Source organism: Neopsephotus bourkii, unplaced genomic scaffold (genome assembly GCF_033783945.1).
Source record: "Neopsephotus bourkii isolate Nb327-2 ecotype Australia unplaced genomic scaffold, CSIRO-AGI_Nbou_v1 NB_1131, whole genome shotgun sequence".
NCBI classification, from domain to species: Eukaryota; Metazoa; Chordata; class Aves; order Psittaciformes; family Psittacidae; genus Neopsephotus; species Neopsephotus bourkii.
The window spans coordinates 383,425-406,154 of NW_026901617.1; the positions used below are offsets into that span (position 1 = coordinate 383,425).

Below are 22,730 nucleotides of genomic sequence, written 5' to 3' on the forward strand. Positions count from 1 at the left end.
CGAAACTGGTAATGGGACAATCCGCTGAGGTGTTCAAAATCCGTGTATAAGAAGCCCTTAGTAACATGGTTTAGTGGCCCTGGCAGTGCGGGGGAAATAAGTTGGACTTGATGGTTATAAGGGTTTTTTCCAACCTACATGATTCTATGATGTGTTGGCTAGGTAATGTATGTCAGTTAATGCACCTGACTTTAATGTATCAGGTGTTCTGTTGTTTTAGGGTGTTTTTTTTTGGTGTCGTGATTTTTTGTGGTTTGTGGTGAGTTGTTTTTTGTTTTGTTTTTTTTTTTTTTTTGGGGGGGTGTTTGTTTTTGGAGGAAGTACTGTATGTATTTTTGTTTGGGGTAGGTTTTTTTAATTAATACTATTTTCATTTAATCTGTGTTCTCATAATGATACATTCTGATTTGCTGTCTGGAATTTCTTCTGCAAGGTTTGCTGGGAAGCCTTAGAAGATGTGATGGCTCTATAACATCTTTATGCTAGAAACACCAGGAGCATGTGATTGCAAGATGAGTTTCCAAATGAGGTATCTGAAGGCAAAAAAATGAAGACATTAACCCACTGTACAATTACTTAATTAAGAAACTGTTAGTTAAGAGACTGAATATACCTCTGTAGTAATCATATGTCTTACCAGAACTTCATTTTCATTGCCCTTAACACAGAATAGTAACTTTAAAGATTTCCCTTCTGTCTGTCTCTAGTATGAGCTACTGCTACTGTCCTTCAGATACTTTGCATATTCTTAATATAGAATCACTTCTGTACAGCACAAATACATTCTGAACTTACAAGGAGGTCTCTAGAAAGTTTAACACGTAAACTGAGATGTTAAATTCCCAGTACAAACAGTTAAAATAATTGAATCTTTCTTGAAAATTGCTTGCGAGCTTAAAATTACAACCATGAAAAAAAGTGTCCTCTAGAAGTCTGCACTCATATAACAAAGTTAATGAGTGCTGTAAAAATACGGTTATTTTTGTCTGGTCAGTGTACTTCTAAGGTGATAGTGCCTTTATCAGGAAGAATATCAATAGCAAAATAGCATTTTTTATATTTTTAAACTTTGACTCATATGTGCTTGTGTATGTGAATAAATCGGTACAAAAACCCCGGTTATTTGTAAAAACTTTTCTAATGATTAGGAAAGTCTATGCCAGGTGTACAAATGCTGCACGTTCCTTTCTGAAGGTAGTTTTATAAATCCTCAAAAAGCTCTAGTTGAATATAAGGTTTGAACAGCACAGTTCATGTAGTAGGCTCTTCGATAGCAGTTTTGGAGAACTACTGTTCTCAAGACAGATATGAATGCTTATGAGTTCATTGTGTCAGGAGTTGCTTTTAAAATGAAAATTCATAATAACTCTTTAGGGGATAGTTTGTGGCAGTGCTACAGTTTCTAGTTTAGGTAACTTGTAATATGTCTGAATTACTAACAAGGGAAAAAGTGGTTACTGTATGTATAAGGAGCCCACAGCAATTGCTGTGTTTTACCTACACGTTTATACCTGGAATTCCAAGTCAGCATTTGGCACTTGTTGAGGAGGTGTTTGGTCACTTTATGAATGTAAGTTGGTGGTCAGACAGCTCACTTTGCATCAAAGTTGTAGCTCATGCAGTATGTGTGAGGTCTAGCTGTGATCCATTCCCTCATCATGGCTGAAAATACCCTCCTGGAAGACAGTTAAAGTAGGGTAGTTTTCAGAGTAGGTAACATGGGAACTTTCCCATTCTAATTAAATGACATAGAATGCTTAACACTCATAAATCTTTCTCAGAGTAGCTGTTTAGTCAGCTATTCAGACTCCGTTGTTAAAAACACAAACCACACCATCATTCATTAGGGACTGTAGTGATAGGACAAGGAGGATAAGGTCTAGACGTTCCTCTGCTGTAGCACAATTTCCAGACAGTAATAATTTCCTCTAGAAGGCAATGCTTGCCTTCCTTCTTGAACGAGGATAGTTAAATAGAAATTTAAAAGGGGAATTGCTTTCAATTGTCTCTTGAATACTACTTTTGGTTCCTGGACTTAGGCAAGAGAACTTTTCAACAACCAAGTAATTAAAAACCTTTGAAGGCCAAAGTTTGTTGTCACTCTAGACATTTTAAAATATGCATTTTTCTGGGCTAAATGTTGTGGGGTTTTTTCACAACTGTCAGTAGATAGTTCAGGAAAGCCCTGTAATTCAAAGTATGGTGGTTGTGGCTTTTGAACACTCTTTGTTTCTTCTTTCTCTTGGTCCTGATGAGAACACGGTGCCTCTAGAAATCTGTATGCATAGGTTCACTTGGGGTCTGGAGGCAGTTATGTTTTTCTGCTGCCATTGAAATCAGGAGGAGTGACATTCCACAGGTATTTTTTCCCCTTAGTTCTCCTTGTGGTTGGATGTTGTCTAGAGTGGATTCACAGTAGTTGGTGTTCTGGCCAGAAAGATGACCAAATTTGAGCTGGTCAAAAGTATTTGTAAAGGCACAAATACTTTTTTTATTTGTATTTTTATAAATCCCCAAAAGCTCTAGTTTGATATAAGGTTTGAAAACGCCACATGTTGTAAAACACATGATGTGTTTTACTTATAGTCTTGTTGAGTTAGTTTCTGAGCACGTTCAGACCCCATGACTACTTCACAGATTTTTTACTGTTGCTTTTTCCTGTAAATGCAGTTCTGTTCAATCTGATGGGTACGATACCTGTATTCCCTGATGTGAGCAAAGCCAACTTGAATTCCAGTGATTCTTCAGACACTTTCTCATAGGGTTCAATGTATGTTTTCCTTTTGTTAACAATGCAGACTAAAGGGATAAGTTAGAATAGGACATACTCTCAAATATTTATTTTCCCATGTTTTTTTAAAGAATCCACCTTGGCATGCTAAAGTGGCAAGTTATCGGAAGCATCCAGGTTATAAATCACTATTGCTATTTCATGTTGCATTTCAGATGTAATTTTTTTCTTCTTCCTTCAAATCTTTCATGACTCAAAAAAAAAATATTGACAAAACAGAAAAAATAGCTATCAAGTGGAAGAAAATGAGGAAGTAATGAAATTGTATTTGCATTAGGATTGCGGGCATATGTATCTAATGTTTACTTCCGAATTTTTCAGCTACTAAGATATCTATTCCTTTCAAAGTATGGATTGCTGCAAATAATCCTGGAGTATAGGTTAGTGTTACATTTGACTAGATTGGAAAAAATGGATCATCATGAATGTGCTAAATTTTCTTCAGTTTTGCGTGGTTTCTTATCTGTCAACTAGAATAGTCATACCATACATAATAGTGTTTAGGCAAAATTTTCATTATTTTCAATGGAATTTCAGGCCTGAGCTGGCAATTTGATATGGAATTTACCTCTTTAGAACCCTTTGGTCCATTCTTGCATATTGAACTTGATCCTTGTGTCTGCAGGCTCCTTCTGCCTTCTGTAACACACTAGTTTCTTGAGCTTTTTAGGTTTTTTTAACTGAAGAGTCTTGGAGCTTTTTATGATGTGCAGCCATATGGGTAGTATGGAAGGCTCTTTGAAGCCTTTTGGACTTGCTTTCCCGCTTGTTCTAGTTTGAGAGTCTAAACTCTGATGAATGCTGTTCTTTCCAGAACTGCTGTGGTTTTTCTCCATTTTTTTTTTTTTTTTTTTTTATAAGGGGGTGAGGTCTCAAAAGGCAGCAGTGCTAATCAGGAGACCTAATACCAGTGATAATGCACTTTCCCCTGACTAGGTGCTTTTGCCAGTGTCCTCTGTCCCCATTGTGTGCCAGTTCAGGTCTCTGGGCTGGTCAACAGGGCTTGAGGAGAAAAAGGGCTTCCCTGTGTGTATTCAATCAAGAAACAAGAGCAGCCATGAGGGACATCTGAGGCTGCAGCACCAAGCAGGGAGTGAGCAGGGGACTATTTCCTTCTTGTGAGCACAAGGAGGCAGTGGGATTTGACATCTGTTTTATAACATTTTACCCAAAATCAGCCCTGGGGTTCTGTTCTGTATAACATCTCTCCAGCTTCTTTCCCTTGCCATTCTTGTTTGGCGGCTATTTAGCATGACAAGTCCACATTTAATAAAAATACTAGTATCTGCTGGATTTAAGTACATTGTGTCTACATAACTTTCTTGTAGAGAGATGTATGAATATGTGTGTCTTGCAATTGGGTCAGTAAATTAATTGAAATTGAGGTAGATTGTAACATTCTGATTATTTGCTTGACTCTTTTTATAAATAGAATTAATGAAATATATTCCTTTAGTGTAATAAGGTTTCCAAGAAAGCCATTGGTAGGATCTATTTATATGCATTTTAAGTTGTATCCTTAATTCTACTCTGCATGGGTTTGGAGAAAAGAAGAGCAGTATTATAAATGTATTTTTGTCCTCCATTCTAATAATGCTCTTGTGGGTCTGTGGTTTTATTTCCTTAGACCACTCCATCTACTACTGCAACTAAGGTAGGGTTTTGTTTTGTTTCTTTTAATATAAACATAATTCCTGATACACTTACTTTCTTCTTTTGTTTTTTTTTTTTTAATATCTCTTAATTGTTTTAATATAGATTTATAGCAATATTGCTGCTAAGAGAATCATAGTAGACTCTCAGACTAGTAAGAATAATCAGTTCTAAACAAAATGCAGAAAACTTTACTATCAGAAACTAGTTTGAAATTATTAATGTTTTTTCATAAATAAATAATTTCCTTATGTCTCTTCAAGAATTAGCTTGAAATAGTATTTGTTGGTTTTTTGCTTGTGATGTTTGTTTTGGGTTGAAATAGTATTTGTTGGGTTTTTGCTTGTGATGTTTGTTTTGGTTGTTTTTTCCCCCCAGATAATTTTCTTACATCTCTTCAAGAATGAAGGATACTTAGGGAAAGCAAGTAGTTAAAATTAACATCAACTTGACACTGAAAATAAAACATACATCACAAAGACCAAACATTTTCTTATCAAAAGGAAAACTGCGATTTGGGTATCTGTATAATACAAATTTGAATGCCTGCTTTTTTTTAGTTTCTGTTTATCCTTTTAATATTTAATTTTTAGAATTTGCATTTTATTTAAAAAAATTGTATTTTTAGAAGTCTTTTGAAAAGTTTTAACAGGAGCAATTTGTCTGTTTTAGGAATGTCTTCATACATATTTGTCATACATATTGTGTAGGCCGCATATGAATACAGTGTTTGGATTTTTTTTTTCTGTTCAAGCTTTGCACATCTCATCACATTCACACTTAACATATGATTGCTTGATTGAGATTGTTATTTTTTTGCCACCGTAAACTTTTAAGAAGTCTAAGCTCTTTTAAGCACTTCATGTAATTATAGATAAAGTATTTTAAAATGAGCTTTTTGTGATTGTCAGAACTGTAAAGTAGCAATGTGAGGAAAGAAGTAAAGCTATCCAAGATAACTTAGATAACAAAATCTAGATGTAAGTCTCACATGTATGTATAAGTGCTTATGCAGTGTTTAATATTGATTTGGAGAAAACTCCAGGAACTCGCCAACAAAGTTTTAAGTTGACAAGCAGGTATTCTTTATTGCAGCGCCAGAAAACATGGGGAATAGCTCCTCCAAGTGTGTCTCTCCCAGGCATCAACCAGGCTGTGATTATATTGTCCTTAAATATACATATTCATTAGATTACATACATTACATCATACTTCTTAGACAATGCCTCCTGTATGCATACAAAAATGTGGTAGTGGGCTTTCGGACCCCCAGTGGTTATTTTGTCATCACTTTGTTTTAGGATCATTGTTATATCAGTAACTACCAGGTGGTTCTGGCAAAGCTTATCTTAGTAATTTTTGTTTTCTCTATAGTTGCTAAGAAAGCCCAAGGTTCTTGAGCTTACTTATTTACAACCCTATTCTTCAATCAACCCCATTCTTCAGTCCACCTTATTCTTCAATCAGCCCCAGTCTTCAATATGAAAGGACTTTCTGTGTAGGTTTATTCTTTAGAAAGATTTCCTTTAGAAATTGATAAAAGTATGTGACTTGATATTAGTCTTAAACTACAGATGGTGCTGAATGATTCTACTTCTCAAAGGCTGATACTGCTAGTGAGTTTTTAATTATTCTGTTAAGATAAAATTTTACACAGTATCCTCAAGAAGCATTGTCTTTGAATAGAAGTAATTGCTTAAGTTTGGAGGTTCTCTGAACTATTTCAACAAATTCCTTGCTTTGTTTTAAATAGTTGTAATGACCAATATAATCCTTTGAATTCTGTTGATAATCCAGACAAAGTAGGGAAATCAAAAGACTGAATGATGCCTATGTATAGCAAGCATTTGGCTGCTGATTGCCAAGTACACAGTTCACTGTTCGGTCACCTGTGTCTGTCAGTTTAGTCCCTTTAGCAGTTCTCTGCACCCTCCTTGTTCTCTAAAGCTTATTTGGGGGCTTCAAACATTTTCTAGCTCATTATTTCCCACAGAAGGTTAAGGCCTTTATTGTCTGACCAGAACTGCTCACTAATTAGAGCCGTTGTTTTGGCACTGAATGTGTCAGGCCTGCGAGACTTCCTACTGGGATCCAGTGGCATTCATGTTTGCTTTCATAAATGTGCAATAGACAGGAATCTTGGCAAAGACCTGCTTACTTAGCTTGTGCAAAGAAACAGGTGTCTTGTTTTGAAATAATAATAGGTAGAAAGAGAGCTATTGGAATATGTGCTGATTATTCCACTGAAAAAAATGTGTTCTGCCTAACAAGAGCCCAGTGTGCAGTTCGAACCCATCATATATTTGTTTCCGTGTAAACATCTGAAGTCAGTAGTCTTTTGTGATGGTAATTATTCTCAGAATTTAGGAATTTTTGCAGTAAATGCAAAGTCTGTAAGCAATATGATTACCTCCCAATATGTATGTCATGTTGCAATTAATAAAGGATTATTGGCATGCAAATATTTCACTTATTTCTTTTCTCCTCCTTCCCTTAAAAGATAGATATGTTTCCACATATGAGGTAAGATTTTTCAAATGAGCTTGTTTTGGCATATGGGCATATGGTTTTCATGGAAATACAGACTTGGGTCTCTATTTTGAGTGGCTCTTTAGGGTTCACCCAAATATACTGTGAATATTCATTCCTAGTAAAGCAGTTAAAAGCATTGGACCTTTCTCATCCTTTTTTTCTTTTTTTTTTTTTTTCCCCTTTATTCTTTTTTCCCTTCCTGTGCTCATCTTCAAGTCCTTTCATGGAGTCCAAACCTGGTGTGGTGGATTGGCCATGGCTGGTTGCCAGACATGTACTCAGCTGCTCTCTCACATGGCCTCCTCAACAGGACAGGGGGATTGAAAATCAAAAGCTTCTGGTTCAAGATAAAGACAGAAGATCGTTTACAGATTATTGTCATAGGCAAAACGGACTCTACTTGGAGAAATTTATTTATTGCCGGTTTAAAACACAGTAGGATGGTGACATAACTTAAAAATGCCTTCTGTCCAGCCTTCTTCCCAGGTTCAACTTTACTCTTTTATTCCTGACTTGTGCACCTTCTTGCTCACTCTGAGTAGCACAGGGAGGATGGGGAAATGGGAGCTGTGGACAGTCCATAAGAATTCCTCTCTGCCAGTCTTCACTGCTCACAGTGTTCCCCTGCTGCAGTGTGGGGCTGCTTCCAGGTGTTACAGTCCTTTGTGAGCTGCTCTGACTTGGGTCATTCTTCATGGAGTACAGTCCTTCAGGAACAGAATGCTCCAGCATGGGTTCCCCATGGGCTACAGCTCCTTCCAGAACAACTGCTCCTGTGTGGGCTTTAATTTTCCAGTTACACGAGAGTAGCTTGAGTTCTTGGGACACAACCTCCTTTGCTTTGGCAGGAAGCAGAGCTAGTTGTATGTGGCTGGGTAGCATGATTTCAGTGGCAGGAAAACAACTGACATATGACTAAGGTATTAATATACAACTTGAACCATGTGTCTATTATAGCAATCACATAGTGAGCTACCCCAATTTGTGATGAAAAGGAGAAATTGAAAGGTGCGAAACTCTCTAAATAGAAGATTTAAATCTTTGTTTTCCTCAAAAATTCAGTATTTTGTCAGCTTCAAAAGTGTTAGTTCTATATGCCTGTGGCAGGGGGGTTGGAACTAGGTGATCTTAATGTCCTTTCCAACCCTAACTATTCTATGATTCTATATAAACTTCAAAAATCTTTACGAATCCACAGAGTAGTCAGAGCCTGACATCACTCTTGCAAGTTTTCCCATCGTTTTGTCAGTGCATCTTGAGCTTAAGTGGAAAAATTAGAGCTGAGAAAGCAGTTTGGAGTCCATCTCTCATAGGTTACTCGCTATGGCACAAAACTGCCAGTGCAAAGGCCAGCATGGCAATTCCAGCTGATACCCCGACTTGTGAAAAGAAACTATACCCCTCTAGTTCCAAAACTTCAAATGGCCATTGGGCAGCAAATCTACATAACTGCAGGTTCTGTAAGATATATTGTGTATATTTGTTTCCTTCACTTGTCTTACAACTTCCCTGGTGAGCCTGAAGGTGTTGCAGTAAAATAACTGGTCTACTTTTTGTGCTATGGGCTGTGTTTAGGAACAATAAAGAGCTTCCCTTGAGTAAGAAAATGGGTCTTTTGTCCAAAAGAAGGCCTATTTCTTAATTTCCTAATTTCCTATTCTAAAGTGGCACCATATGCTGAATTATCTGTGAGGGAAAAAAAGTGTGCCCTGAGTAGCACTCTTCATGTCAGGACACTTTTGGTGCTGTGTGACAGCCAAATGAATAATTAAGCTGCGATGAGGTACTACAAAGAATTTGTAACTGCCATGAAATTAACCCTTCCTAGGGGCTTTATGGCATCAACTGCAGATGAGTCCCTACATCAGACGTGATTGCATCATGTGAACAACACTCGGTAGACTTGCCTTATTTGATCTAATGAAATTCCTGTCAGTTTTTGTCCACAAATAATTCAGGTAAATGGCTTTAGCCATTGAAGTTGGATGGGGCTTGGAGCAACCTGGGCTAGTGGAAGGTGTCCCTGTCCGTGGCAGGTGGCTGGAACCGGATGAGCTTTAAAGAGCCCTTCAAGCCCCAACCATTCTGCGGTGAACATTCTAAAGTGTGCCTTGGGCGAGTGACCTCTGACCGGTGGTGTTGGGTCTTCTACCCTATGAATGGCCGGACGCAGAGAAAGGCGGTGTACCCGTAAATATGGCTCGTGCTGGGACGGGTCAGTCTGCAGGAAGCTCTACTCGTGCCTCGCTCCAGCTGCGGTTCTACCCGGCCCTGCCACCGGAAGACCCCCACCTGCACCTGGCCCGCCTGTGCGCTACCGCCGGCGGCTCCACGTAGCCCCGCAGCCCCTCCCGCCACTCCTGTTGCTGGCTCAGCCAATCCCCTCCTCGGGGCCCGCCCCTGGGCGCCGCCGCGGTTGGCAGGAAGCGCGGCCGCATCCGGCTGGACGGGGTCGGGTGAGTGGCTTACTGTGCAGCGCCCCGCCGGGCAGCAGGCAGGGCCAGAGCCGTCTTGGGGCTTGTCGGGCGGGCCGGACAGTCAATGGGAGGAGGAGGCCCTAGAGGGGTGGAGAGTCGTGGGGGGCGGGCACAGTATGCGGGAAGTCGGTGGGCTATTCGGGGATGCCGCAGTCGCACCCGCGTTTGCCCCCTCCTTCGCCCCCTCCTTCCTTCACCGCCTCCTTCACCGCCTCCTTCACCGCCTCCTTCGCCCCCTCACCGGTTCCTTGCCTTTGTGCGCGTCTTTTTCTGCAGCCATGCCGTGCAGCCCCGCGCCCGCCCCGCTGTGTGCCGGCAGCCTCCCCCCGTCGCCGCGCCTTTGAAGAAAGAAGAGGAAGCCGCAAGGAGGAGGTTGCTCGCCTGCCGCCTCATGCCACGGTCCCGTCACGCCGCCAGTCTGGGGACCTGCATGGATGGGCATGGGGAGAGCTGGGCCTTCCCGTGCCGCCTGTACTGAGCCGCAGCGCCGCACATCGCTCGCCGCCGTCTGTCTTCTCGCCTCCCTGGGGCCACTGCTGGGCTCAGGTACTGGGGCTCGGGGCAGCTTGCGGGTGGGAGGGGGAAAGCAGCGCTGGAAGTGATGGGAGCGAAGCCGGGCTGTGCGGCGGCCTGCCTCAGGACACAGGGAACCGCTGTTGCTTTTTTCTTCAGGTGGAGCCAGCGTTTGCCTGGCAGACTGGAAACCTTGGGAAGGAGGTGGAAGTTGCTCCGCACACTGGAGGTGCTTGCTAAAGTGGTCTCTGCTTTCAACTCGGAAGTGATCTGGAAAGTTGTAGTTCTGTGAAAATGTTTTTCTCTAACTTGAGCTCTTTTATATATTTATAGTCTTAATGAATAAATTCTAAGGAGAAGGCATCCCATTTAATCAAGTCGCTGTTCATTCACCCCCCTCTGTACCAAGAGCGTACTGAAAGCAGCAAGCAGATTTCCTAAAGTTGCAAGGAGTGTGCAGGAACAGATTTATTAGACAATTTAATAACTTGACTGACTTGCTCAGCTAGACTTGTATGTGATTAAAATACTACCACAAATCATAACTGAAAGGAAATACACGAAGTTTTGATGCTTTGACAATCAGGCTCCTGACCAGTGTTGCCTGTGTCATTTTGCTTGGCATGGGTTTTTTTGTTTGTGTATCTGAAAATCAGAATTTGATTATTCCCCCCACCCCACCCTGTTCTTTTGCAAGGCTACATGTCACTTGAGCAAAGATGAAGTGAGAAACATTGCTTGTTCATTCACGGTCTTGCTTGGCTTTAGGCTAGAGCCTTCCTCCTTCTACTCTGTGTTGTCTTGGGATTTTGGTGGGAGATCTGTGTTAGCTACGCATCGCTGGCACAACATGTTGCCCTTAAATTCATGGTTTAGATATTCAGAGTAAGTCGTGTGAGTGCTGAGTCACAAGAGGGTCAGCTAAGGGGGAAGCAAAGAAATTGCTAGTATCTAACCTTTCATCACTGGGAACTGCAGAAAGTAACTAAAAATGAGAAGTGCTACATTACTGTTCAGTCCGTTTTCCACTCCTGGTGTCTCAGGAGTTCAGGAATACTTTCAAGTAGGCTGCTGAGACGGAAATCAGGCTGGACGCATGCCTGTTTTACTTAGAGGACTCACAAAGCAAGTGGGAAAAGTAAAAAAAGGGTTTGAGAGGAGGGAAAAGAGTATCTGTTAGGTATTTTCTCTATTAAGTATCCCAATTATCCCAAAGATATTTTCATGTATCTTTGTAAGCATTTTTGTGGTGTTCAAAATCTGCTTTATGACAGTTAGGAATTATACATTAATATATGCACAACTGAATTTTATAGCTTATAAAATAACAGATAAGTGCAGCATTTTTCTAGTGGATATTTCGAGTGTTTTGCTAGGCACAGGGTTTTTTTTTATTTGTGTATCTGAAAACCAGAATTTGATTAGTCTCGTCATCCCCCATGCTATTGGATGAAGTCTTGCACATACTTTTCATGAAGGTCCATTTTCTGCTAAAGCTGTTCTCAGGTCTTTGGATGGGAAGGAACATGATCTCTCATTTGACTGGGGTACTCCTAATTTTACCCCTGTGAAACATGTGGCTGTTGTTTCCTCAGTGCAGGGTGCAGTCTCATTTGTTTCTGCTCCTTCTTGTGTAGAAATTACCTGCAGAAGACTGATAACTGCCAGTGAAAATCTGGAAGGATTTCAGTTCATGACAATGAGAGCTGTGGAGGAGAGGGCTGTAAAACTCCAGTTTGCTTGCTGGGATGGTAATTATGCCTTTTTTGTGGGAATCAGCTGACCAGATAAGGTATAACTGGTTTGTTCATGTAAACTAAAGTGTGTACCTGTTGTGCACATCCGATAAGTAGTAAAGGTTTTTGTAGGGAGAGTTTCTTTGCTCCTAATCTTATTATTGAATTGCCCTGTAAGACATACTGCTATTGCAGTGTATGGATTCCTTAGCTGGCAATATGCACTTCAGACAGCTGTGGGTTTTCTTGTTCATAAGTTGCAGAAGGTGAGGAGTGAAGCTTACGGCTATGGCAATGCCAGGGAAATAAAGCAAACTTAATTTATGGCCTGCCTGCTTCCCTGCCATCCTTCCCCCTCCCCTTGCTTTGTAGAAAAGAAACTTTGGTTCATTCAATCCGGTTTTGTCTGAATGTGTATCGCTTGCTGCCTTTACCATGTTCTTCAGAGGAGCAGGATTCTCTTTAAAAGTTGAGTAACTTGTGCAAAGCACCGAAAGACAAAATGGAGGCTTGCTTATTGACTAAGCAATTAACTTAAGCACAGAATTGCATCATTACCTTGATATCTGGAAAGAAATGCTGGGCTCTTGCTTGGCAGGAGCTAGTGCCTTCAGTTTCCATCTAGACAATATCAAGTAACAGTTAAGTCATGCATGGGTCATCTCAGCCATTGAGATGGTCTGTATTGCTATCTTTCTGCCTCTCAACCCCTTTTTCTCTATTATATGGTGTTTCATTAATGAATGAGCACTGTAAGTGGTTTTCAGGTTGTTTTCTACAGTACCTGTGGGTATGTCATGGGGTATTGCAATCTAAGAGGTTTGCTTGATTTCTTTCTGCCGTTCGTTTTGTGCTTAGGTGATGGCCAGCTGCAAACACCTTGTCGAATCCAGAAGTGCACCACTGATTTTGTGTCCTTAACTTCACATCTAAACTCAGCTCTTCAGAGCTTTGATTTGGAGTTCTGCAAGGCCCTGCGAGCATACTCTGCCTGTACCTATCGCAATTCCAAAGCATGCCGTGGAAACCTAGTTTATCATTCTGCAGTGCTTGGGATCAGTGACCTCATGAGCCAGAGAAACTGTTCCAAAGATGGACCCACATTGCCCAGCAACCCTGAAGAAGCCCATGATCCCTGCAATTACAGTGGCCACCCAGAAGCCAGAGAACATCAGGGTGGGGAGAAGACTGCTCCCCCTACTTACCTATTTTGTGGCTTGTTTGGTGATCCTCATCTGAGAACTTTTAAGGATCACTTCCAGACGTGCAAAGTGGAAGGTGCTTGGCCTCTCATAGACAATAACTACTTATCAGTGCAAGTGACCAATGTGCCTGTGGTAGCAGGATCCAGTGCTACTGCTACAAATAAGGTATGAATTGTTCTTAAGCACTATGCATGCATGCTGAAGTGAAGGACCTAGGCAGTAGAGTAAGTCGCTTAGCCCTTAACAGTTAAGAAGCGTAGCAGCTTGAGAATCTTCAATGCAGTAGTCTAAAAAAGTAAAACTATTAGTCCCTTCTGAAAATGAAAACTTAAAATGAGTCACTTTCTTCTTTATGCTCCTCCCCAGCACAAGCAAATCCTGTACATATCACAACATAAGCCTGTAATATTTACATTTAAGCCTTTACATTTAGCATTGTAATGCTTTAAAACAGCTCTTGGATTGCAGCATCTGTGACTGCCTCTGCACTATGTAGAAGTATCAGGCAAGGAGGAAGGAAAGAGTGTAAGTCTTTGCTTTTCATTAATTCTCTAAATTGTGTAGCTGTAAAGGTAGAAAACAAAAAATACTGAGCAGTACAACAGATGAGTTACCAAGACACTGAGGGCTCAGAGAAGAGACAAGAAGGGGAACTGCTGAGAATTGAGAGCAGGCAACAAAAAAATTACGTTGATGAAAAATGGTTGTCAGAACATTTAGTATCTTGGGTTTACTAAAGAAGCAGCAGCCTGAAAATTATGCTCAGAGTGTCCCTGTTCAGACTGGCAAGTTTTAACATTACTCCTCTCAGCCACTTGAGGTGGCTAGAGGAGTAATACCTATTTCTAGTATTGATGACTTGTACCGTTTCCTTACCTTAAGAAAAGTACTTGTCTCCTTCTGCTGAAGGCAGATAGCAAGTGTGTCTTTTTGAAAGAAATAAGGCAGTGTAAAGCATGTGCCTGGCTAAGATGTCCTTAGATTTTTCCTCTAGGTCTGAAAAATGCTCTGAACTTTTGGGGGCATCTTTCTGTAAGTAAAAGAAATTACTTGAACATGCAGTTGAAGCTGATGTTGTCATATATCTTGTTCCCTTTTTGGAGTGAAATGGCCTTTTTGTAACTGTGGGAGTGTAGCTCTGGCATTCACAAGGTAGGTCATGTTATGTGAACACAGTTTGAAGACCATCAATATTTGAGAATTTTCACTGTTTTGTTAAGCTCAGAAGTAGGTTGGGTTTTGGTTTGGTTTTATTCCTTTTTTTTTTTTCCCCTGTTTTTTTTTTTTTTTTTGGCTGGGTCAGGAACAGAGGGTGCTGGTCACAGTAGGTTAGAGCTTGCACATCTTCCAGGGAGATGACTGTGCAGTGATAATTGAAAATCAGTTTTGTTGTTTCATTCATGCTGGTTTCAGAGGTACTGACTAATGTCAATGTTTTTATGAGTTAGGTAATTTTTTGCATTTGTCAGAGGCTGGACTGATAGATTACTGAAATTCAGAATTGCCTTTTCCCAACCTGTGCCTCTTCCAAGAAGAGTCTGCATTGTGAATGACATCTGAAGGAATACCAAATGAAGAGAATGAGGCTAACCTGAGTGAGCTTTGCAAAACAGACTTGGGTCCATTGAAATCTGCTCCTGTGGCTTCTTAAATAAGCACAAGAAAATGCTGCATTTCATAATCTGCAGTACACTTTTATTCTCAGTTTTGCTAAAAGTCCTGTGGAATGTTCTTCATTTCCTGTTACTGGTAGTACTGGAGGAGAAAGTTGAGAGTCATTTTGTGTATGAATTGTGTGGGTGGCTGGTGTCTGATTGTAATAGGTAGGTATTGATCTTACTCTTAGCCATGTTCTGAAAATGATTGACTATGATAGCATGTTATGCTGGTATATGTCTCCTCATTTCGTTTTCATCTTTTAAGGTTCCTCGCTGCAGTAGCTTAAGAGCTTTGTATGTGAGAACAAGGTTCAGACACTGTTACTTTAAAACGTATCCTATCCTTTCTACATCTAAAGACTCTGGCATTTGGATTTGCCTGCACTAGGTTTAGAAAGGCTCATTTCTAGTCCATAAACAGTGACGCATGAGCAGCTTTGCAGGGGTGTTCTTAAAACCCAGCCAGAGAAGAACACTACAGAAAGCACTATAGGTATATGTACGTATATTAGACATGTTACATTTGTTTGAAATAACCTTTTTCACTATTTAATGCTTTATTTTACCTTGACAACTTAAACAGTGAAAGCTTTGCCATGAAATTTGCTTCATATCCTTTTGCAACAAGCTGTTGAGTATCCGTCAGTACCAGGGTGCAAGACTGAGGCAGGAGTGAGTAGTAAAACGACCTTACAGAACTCTGCTTTTACTGATCTGTTCTTAGATGTATTAGATGGATGTCACATAGGAGAAAACACAATATTGAAATCTAGTGTCTCGAGCAGCAGTGTTTAAATATGAATATGTCTTTGGAAAGTCTTAATGGTCTCTGTTGATTATCTGGAGCATTTTGCAAAGTATGTGGAGGCCTTCACTCTACTAAGTCATTTAGCCCTCATTCAGCATGCAATGTTATTGCTATTCTTTTCTTACAGTGAAGGCTTCTGTTCTCCCTCTGTCTCTGAAACTGTGTGCATTTTGTTCTTGCAGAGGAGGGAGCTTTGGAGAGAATAGATTGGTGGCTGCTTCCTGATAAGTTTTGTTATGTGCCTTGTTTTAACTGTTTTATGAAGTAGCCAGTGCTGTGTCTCATTAAAACCATTACCTCTTTTTGACTCCAGAGCTGCTCAGGGGCTAAGCAGACTTAGAGCTTTGCTTCTGTTAAAATTTAAACTATTCTTTCCTTGCAGAGCAATGAAAATGTTATTGAGGAATCAGGAATACTTCTTTGAGCAGGCTGAGATAAAAGTCTGTTTCCTCAAAACTGTCCTAATTTACTGCATCAGGATTTGGATTATATGCAGGAATAATAATCACTTGACAGATTTCAGGTTTCTCTTCCCAGGGTTGCTGAGATTACATCACTAAGCATAGAGTTGTGAGGTGGTCTTTAGAGGAACGAGGGCACTTGTGCATTTTCTCGATTTTTGGGCATAGACATTCAAGCTTAGTTGTGGTCCACAGAGATCAGTTCACCAAGCTGCTTGAGTACATGTGATCTCAAGCTAGCTATATACTGATTAAAACAAAGAAAAAAATGGAAGATTCTAGTCAGACAGCACAAGTGGGCACATGCTTACATCAAAATAACATCGTGTGTGTGTGAGAGACAGAAAAACTGACAGCATCAAAAAACTGGGACAAACCAAATATTGAAAGCTAACAATATGCTGTTTAGAGTGTGTCTGTGTATTCCAGAGGAGAAACTGTTGAAGTGGAAAGAGGGAGATAGAAAGACTTTTTGTCTTGCACATCTGCTATGGAGAGGTGAGGCTGAGGAGGGTAAAGGTTTTATTCAGAATTTCTAGAATGAGCTGTTTGCTTAAATTCTAGCTTCTACTTCAGAGCAGACGGGCAGTAAACAAAAGTTGTGCAGAAGTGTGCTGGTTAACTGAAGTTACTATAGAGTAGATATCAAGGCAAAAGTTTAATATTAAATTGAAAATGCGTTCTAATATGTTTTGGAGTACTCTAAATCTTTTAGCAGATTGATTAAATTGTATACTGCAAGTAATTTTGATCAGTCAGTGATGAAAATAATGACTAAAACACCTATTTCTGCTACAAAATTCTCTCTCACCATTTCAAGGAGTCGCTCCCCTCTGAAACTGTAAAGGAAGTAGCATACCTGTTTCCAGTATTTATTTATCTTTGTTGGTGACATGGACAGTGGGATTGAGTGCGCCCTCAGCAAGTTTCCTGATGACACCAAGCTGTGTGGTTTGGTTGACACACTGGAGGGAAGGAATGCCATCCAGAAGGACCTTGACATGCTTGTAAGGTGGGCTGATGGCAGCCTTATGAAGTTTAACCATGCCAAGTGCAAGGTCCTACACCTGGGTCGGAGCAATCCCAGGCACAGCTACAGGCTGGGCAGAGAAGAGATTCAGAGCAGCCCTGAGGAGTAGGACTTGGGGGTGTTGGTTGGTGAGAGAATGAACATGAGCTGGCTTCAGTGTGCACTCACAGCCCAGAAAGACAACCATATCCTGGGCTGCATCAAAAGGAGTGTGACCAGCAGGTCAAAGGAGGTGATCCTGCCCCTTACTCTGCTCTTGTGAGACCTCACTTGGAGTATTGTGTGCAGTTCTGGTGTCCTCAACATAAAAAGGACATGAAACTGTTGGAACAAGTCCAAGGGAGGGCCACAAGGATGATCAGGGGACTGAAACAGCTCCCATATGAAGACAGGCTGAGAAAGTTGGGTCTGTTCAGCCTGGAGAAGAGAAGGCTGTATGGTGACCCCATAGCAACCTTCCAGTATCTGAAGGGGGCTATAGGGTGCTGGGGATGGAATATTCATTAAGGACTATAGTGACAGGACAAGGGGTAATGGGTTAAAACTTAAACAGGGGAAGCTTAGATTGGATATAAGGAAGAAGTTCTTTACTGTGAGGGTGGTGAGGCACTGGAATGGGTTGCCCAGGGAGGTTGTGCATGCTCCATCCCTGGTGGTGTTCAAGGCCAGGTTGGACAGAGCCTTGGGTGGTATGCTTTAGTATGAGGTGCCCCTGCCCATGTCAGGGGGGCTGGAACTTGACGATCTTAAGGTCTTTTCCAACCCTAACTGTTCTATGATTGTATGATTCTATGTGATTCCTCATTATACTTTTATTTTAGAAAAAGCCATTAGACTCTACAAACTTTGTCTGCCAAGCAGCTTAATGATTCCCTTCAAGTAAGACTGGAGGACCTACTCTTTCTGTTGTGGCTTATTCGAAGAAATCTAAAGGTTGAAAAGGCCAGTCATAATCTTAAAAGAATGAGTAACTGCTTTATGCTCCTGATTTTCTGTATTGGAAGTCAGTCTTCAGAGGCATGTTTTTCAATCTTGCTTTGTCTCTCCGTGGGCATATTTTCTAGCAAGAGTGGGTTGTAAGTGTGAAATCTGCCAGTTCCTGGGACAAATGGATTCAGGAGCCTTAAACAGTTATTTGACTAGTTGTTGTTCTTGGTCATGTATCTGACGTCTCACTGCCTGCTGTGTTCCTGGCTGATAAAGCACTAAATACATAAGTGCCTTTAAAGTAGTCTTGCACAGCTAATCCTGCAACACATGCAACAAGTGTACCACAACATGTATACCCAGCAAAGGTGATACAGTCACTGTGAATGGAGTGATGAAAATATTGTGAGTGGGGAAAGCTGTGATTTTGCAGAGTCTCATTCTGATTTTGCCATAGTGGCCACCTCGCATTGTTGGAATTACTTAATAGTTAGCTTCTCTGTGACTGCAGTATGCATTCCAAAGCGTTAAGAAACCATCAGGCAGGAGGGAATTGTGATGCTTAATTGAATAGAATGCCTTTTCCTTTCCTGACCTTGTGGCTGTTGCCACATGCTAGTAGTCTTACTTCCAAGCCAACCTAAGACCAACAGGTTCAGGCTGTAGGAGAGAATGCTCAAGGGGACACCTTATAGTAGCCATTCAATACCTAAACAGGGCCTACAAGAAACCTGGAGAAGGACTTTTTACAGGGGCCTGTAGGGACAGGACAAGGGGGAATGGCTTTAACCTGACAGAGTGGAGATTGAGATGAGGTCTTGGGAAGAAGTTCTTCCCTGTGAGGGTGCTGAGGCCCTGGCACAGGTTGCCCAGAGAAGCTATGCCTGCCCCATCCCTGGCAGTGTTCAAGGCCCCATTGGACGGTGCCTGGAGCTACCTGGTCTAGTGGAAGGTGTCCCTGCCTGTGGCAGTGGAACTAGCTCATCTTTAAGGTCGCTTCCAGCCCGAACTGTTCTATGATTCTATGATTTAATAATTGCTATCTTGTAAAACGTAGCTTCAAGCATATATACTGACTATTTTCCTGTAGGTATGAGTTGGGGACAGCTGTCAAGCTCTGAGGCAGTGGGTGGTCCCAGATATGTTTGGTTGCAAAATGGAAAAGGGATTGAAATAAGTTTGGTTTTTTTTCTACTAACTTTGCCTTTTTCTTTTTCTCTACCTCCCCTCCTGCCCTCACCTCCCAGATAACTATTATCTTTAAATCATATGAAGACTGCACAGATCAGAAAGTATATCAAGCAGTGACTGATGACTTGCCTGCAGCTTTTGTTGATGGTACAACAAGTGGAGGTGATGGGAGCACCAAGAGCTTGCGAATTGTGGAGAAAGTCAGTGGCAAATACGTTGAAATGCATGCCAGGTACATTGGAACCACAGTGTATATACGCCAGCTTGGGCACTACCTAACACTGGCCATTCGCATGCCTGAAGAGGTGGTTATGGACCATAAGGAGAGCCAGGATCTGCAGCTGTGTGTGAATGGTTGCCCTTCAAGTGAACGTATTGATGATAATGGCCACTTACCATTGCCTGTGGTGGGTCACTTGGTCCCTCAGCGTGGTTCTGCTCGTCCCCAGTCAGTGTACACACTGGAAACTGCCACGACTAAATGCCATGAGAAGATGCTGCTGAAGGACTTATATTTTTACTCATGTGTATTTGATCTGCTCACCACTGGTGATGCTAACTTCACAGCTGCTGCTCACAGTGCTTTGCAGGATGTGGAGTCACTGCACCCTAGAAAAGAGCACTGGCATATCTTTCTCAACAGTGAAGGTGGGGGTGTGGACAAGGGTAACAAATTCTCCGTTGGTCTTGGACTTCTGTGCTTGATCCTTGTTGTGTTTTTGTAGGGCTTTTTTGTCTATAACAAAGTTTTGAAATATATATATTGTCATAATATATTGACTAAATATGAGTATATATGTATATACCATGTATATGAAGAGATGTTTTGTTTTGGGACACCCACCAGATTGTACATACTGTGTTAAATATTTTCATGTGTGATTGCTGTAGTGTTCTTTGTATCTGTTTTGCAATTGATGAAATATTTTATAATGTCCCTGCATTGGGTCCTGATAGAAAGCACTTTATTTTTTTATATATTACATATTTATGTGTGTCTGAGTATGTATTATACATATAAATATGTGCATACAACGCTCAGTGCTACCTCTAAGTACTACTTAGTTTAACACAATTTTTTAATGGAATTAGTTTGTGGGGTTTTTCTATCATTTCTCTTACTCCAGAGACAGTATGTCTCTTGTTCTGTAATGGCATTGGTGATTTGCTGGGCTTGCTAGTTAAAATCATTAAGAATGGAATTGTATTCTGTCTCTCGAGCAAATGGCTATCCTGTCTTTGGAGGGAGAGAGTAAAATGCTTCCCATTAGCTCAAATGACAATCTTTGATAACCTGAATTACAGAATCTTCTTTGTAATTCTGACATTTCCTAGTTTCATGGCATGAGTTTCAAAAGAAGAAAAGAAAGCGAGACTTGTAATGAAACTGTCGCAGCTGTCCGTAACCTCAAGGGTGGTCATTCTCTAAGATGAACTGGAGAAAGCGCAAGTCTGAAATCTGCCTGTTACTTAGGTGCTAATCTTATCTATACATTCAGAAGGAGAAGGGCAGTGAGGCTGCAGGCTCTGACTAATTCCACTGAAGAGCTAGGAGGAGAATGAGATTTGGTGGCCTGAATGCCTTAATCTGCTGCAAGGAGTGGAAGTTTTAATTCATTCTACGGTAAACCCAGCTCCAAGACATATTTATTTCATTCTTTAGAAACTGTTCATCGGAGACTGGACAGGTACATTAGAAGTATTACCTGAATAAGACTCAGATAGCTCTTGCCTTTGTTTGGTAAACTTGGTCTAGTGTTTGCCTTGGTTGGAGGGAGATGGAGTTTATTTACAGAATTAAAGCTCCTATTTTTTATGAAGACTTGCTAGGTTAGGGACTGTTGACTGTTAAGGCCATCAGCAGTCTTCTCAAAGAAACTAATTAATTCTCTGTCTGGATGGGTAACTGCATACAGATGTTACTCTGGGAATACCTGAGATGAAAGTAGTCAGGGAAAGGCTGAAGGTAAATCTTTATTTTAGACTTTTTTATTTACAGCTTATTATGTCTGATGATGCTGCTTCAGATGAGTTAGACTTGTGGATAATGTGGCCCCTGCACCTTCACATAATGCTGACAGGCTTCTCCCTCTTTTATGTGCAAGAACTTCCTCTTCAGTGCTCTGAATTTAGAGTTCTCATGGCTGAAAACTAGTGGATGCACCTCGTGTTGCTTCCAATGGTGCACATACTTACTGGGCAGGCACCATATACTAGTTAACTTCTTCTTTTCCTGGATCCTGTATGTATATACATGTGTATGCTATGTATATATTTATATTAGCATTGAGTTGTTAGCTTCTCAGATAAATAGTATTTTGGAACTGTGATAATTCCCAGAAAGAATTTTCAATTTTCTTGTTCCTGCTGTGGGATTTCTTGAGAAAATGTTATTTGCACATGTTCATTCTTGAAGTCTTTAAGAGAGCTTTAGTTAATGCCAAACGTGGTCATTTTGAAGCTAGTGAATGGTCTCTGGAGATAGCTTAAGCTTAGAGGAACACTTTTTTTTTCCACAGGTTCTCCAAATGTCTGTGTTGTAGAAGGCTACACATAGTTTTCATGCTTGGAAACCCCACAATGCATCAGTCTTTGCCAGACCTTTTAGATGTGGTTCATGAATATACCAGTAAGTATATGTTTGTGTAAAAGAATGGCTGAGCAGCTTGTAAATACTTTAAATTATTATGAAAGAAGAATAAAGTTGCCTTCTTTGTTGAGGAACATCTATAATGTGGTGTTAGTGACCCCTGGTAGACTGCAGATAAATTTGGGATGTGATCTACATACAGGACAGGGAATCTGTAAATAAAGCCCCAGTTTGTCTCATTAACCATCACTTACTGGATAGGAATGTGCTGAGCATAATCATTACACTTCCTTGTAGATGCTTGTTTCTCCTCTGCTATATAAGCTGTGTAGTGAAATTTATGACCAGCAGCTGCAAACCAGGCTGGTACACTAGAGATAGTGTCTGCGATAAAAACAGCAGGAACCATCCCCTCACAATCCCACTTGCACAGTTCCTTCACAGTGTTTGCAGAGATACTTGAAAGAGCTTTAACACAGTGATCCGATATTGCTGTATCCATCTTGAGAGGTATCATGAAAATCCTCTTTTAAAGTTACTGGAGAACTGTCAGACCAGAAGAACCCAGGAAGAGAAAATTACTTGCTGTGGTTTTAATTAGAACAACTGAAGAAGAGCTGTTGTGTTAAAAGAATAAATTACATTGAAGAGTCCAAAAGATTACAGAACTTTGTATAACAAGGTGATCTCCTGTGTATATACGGGAGTTGTAATATATTAGCTGCAGGGCTGATCAAGCAGTATGAATTAAAAGTGCCCTGACTTAAAACCAGTCCTGTCAGGTACATACCCAGAAAACTAGACCCAGTAAACACAATTTTGAATGTAGTTTTTATAAGCTTGTGTTGTAGCTAAAATTTGAGGTAGAACAATCTTACGTGGTAGGTGAATCACTAAATGCTCTGTGGAAATAACTATAGGAAGCAAAAAGAGCTTTAAATACACATGTTTAGTATATGCAGGAGGTTCCCTTCACATCTGTAAGAGCTTACTTCAAAGGTAGATCATCAAAGGTGATGATCTACCACCACAAGCTCTGCAGAAGGAAATATAGCATGATCCATCAGGATTTTAATGCAACAAATAGTAAGCTATTACTGATACTATTACTTGTCTTTAAATTGCAGAGATATAAATTTGAAAATGGACCACCTTGTG

The 22,730-nt window shown here is 40.7% G+C and overlaps 1 protein-coding gene across 3 annotated transcripts; it reads left to right on the plus strand.

Annotated features, from left to right (window-relative positions):
* Nucleotides 1-9,658: 9,658 nt before the first annotated feature.
* On the plus strand, nt 9,659-22,230 carry RGMB (repulsive guidance molecule BMP co-receptor b). 3 transcript variants are annotated; one of them, XM_061362612.1, is made up of 5 exons: nt 9,659-9,999; nt 11,604-11,717; nt 12,561-13,072; nt 19,039-19,630; nt 21,502-22,230. In XM_061362612.1, exons 1-5 carry the CDS (start codon nt 9,888-9,890, stop codon nt 21,537-21,539), a joined length of 1,368 nt encoding a protein of 455 aa, XP_061218596.1. In that variant the 5' UTR covers nt 9,659-9,887; the 3' UTR covers nt 21,540-22,230. The 3 variants fall into 3 exon arrangements, with proteins under 3 accessions (XP_061218596.1, XP_061218595.1, XP_061218597.1); XM_061362611.1 differs by lacking the exon at nt 21,502-22,230 and having other exon boundaries at nt 19,039-19,864; XM_061362613.1 differs by lacking the exons at nt 11,604-11,717; nt 21,502-22,230 and having other exon boundaries at nt 19,039-19,864.
* Nucleotides 22,231-22,730: the final 500 nt, after the last annotated feature.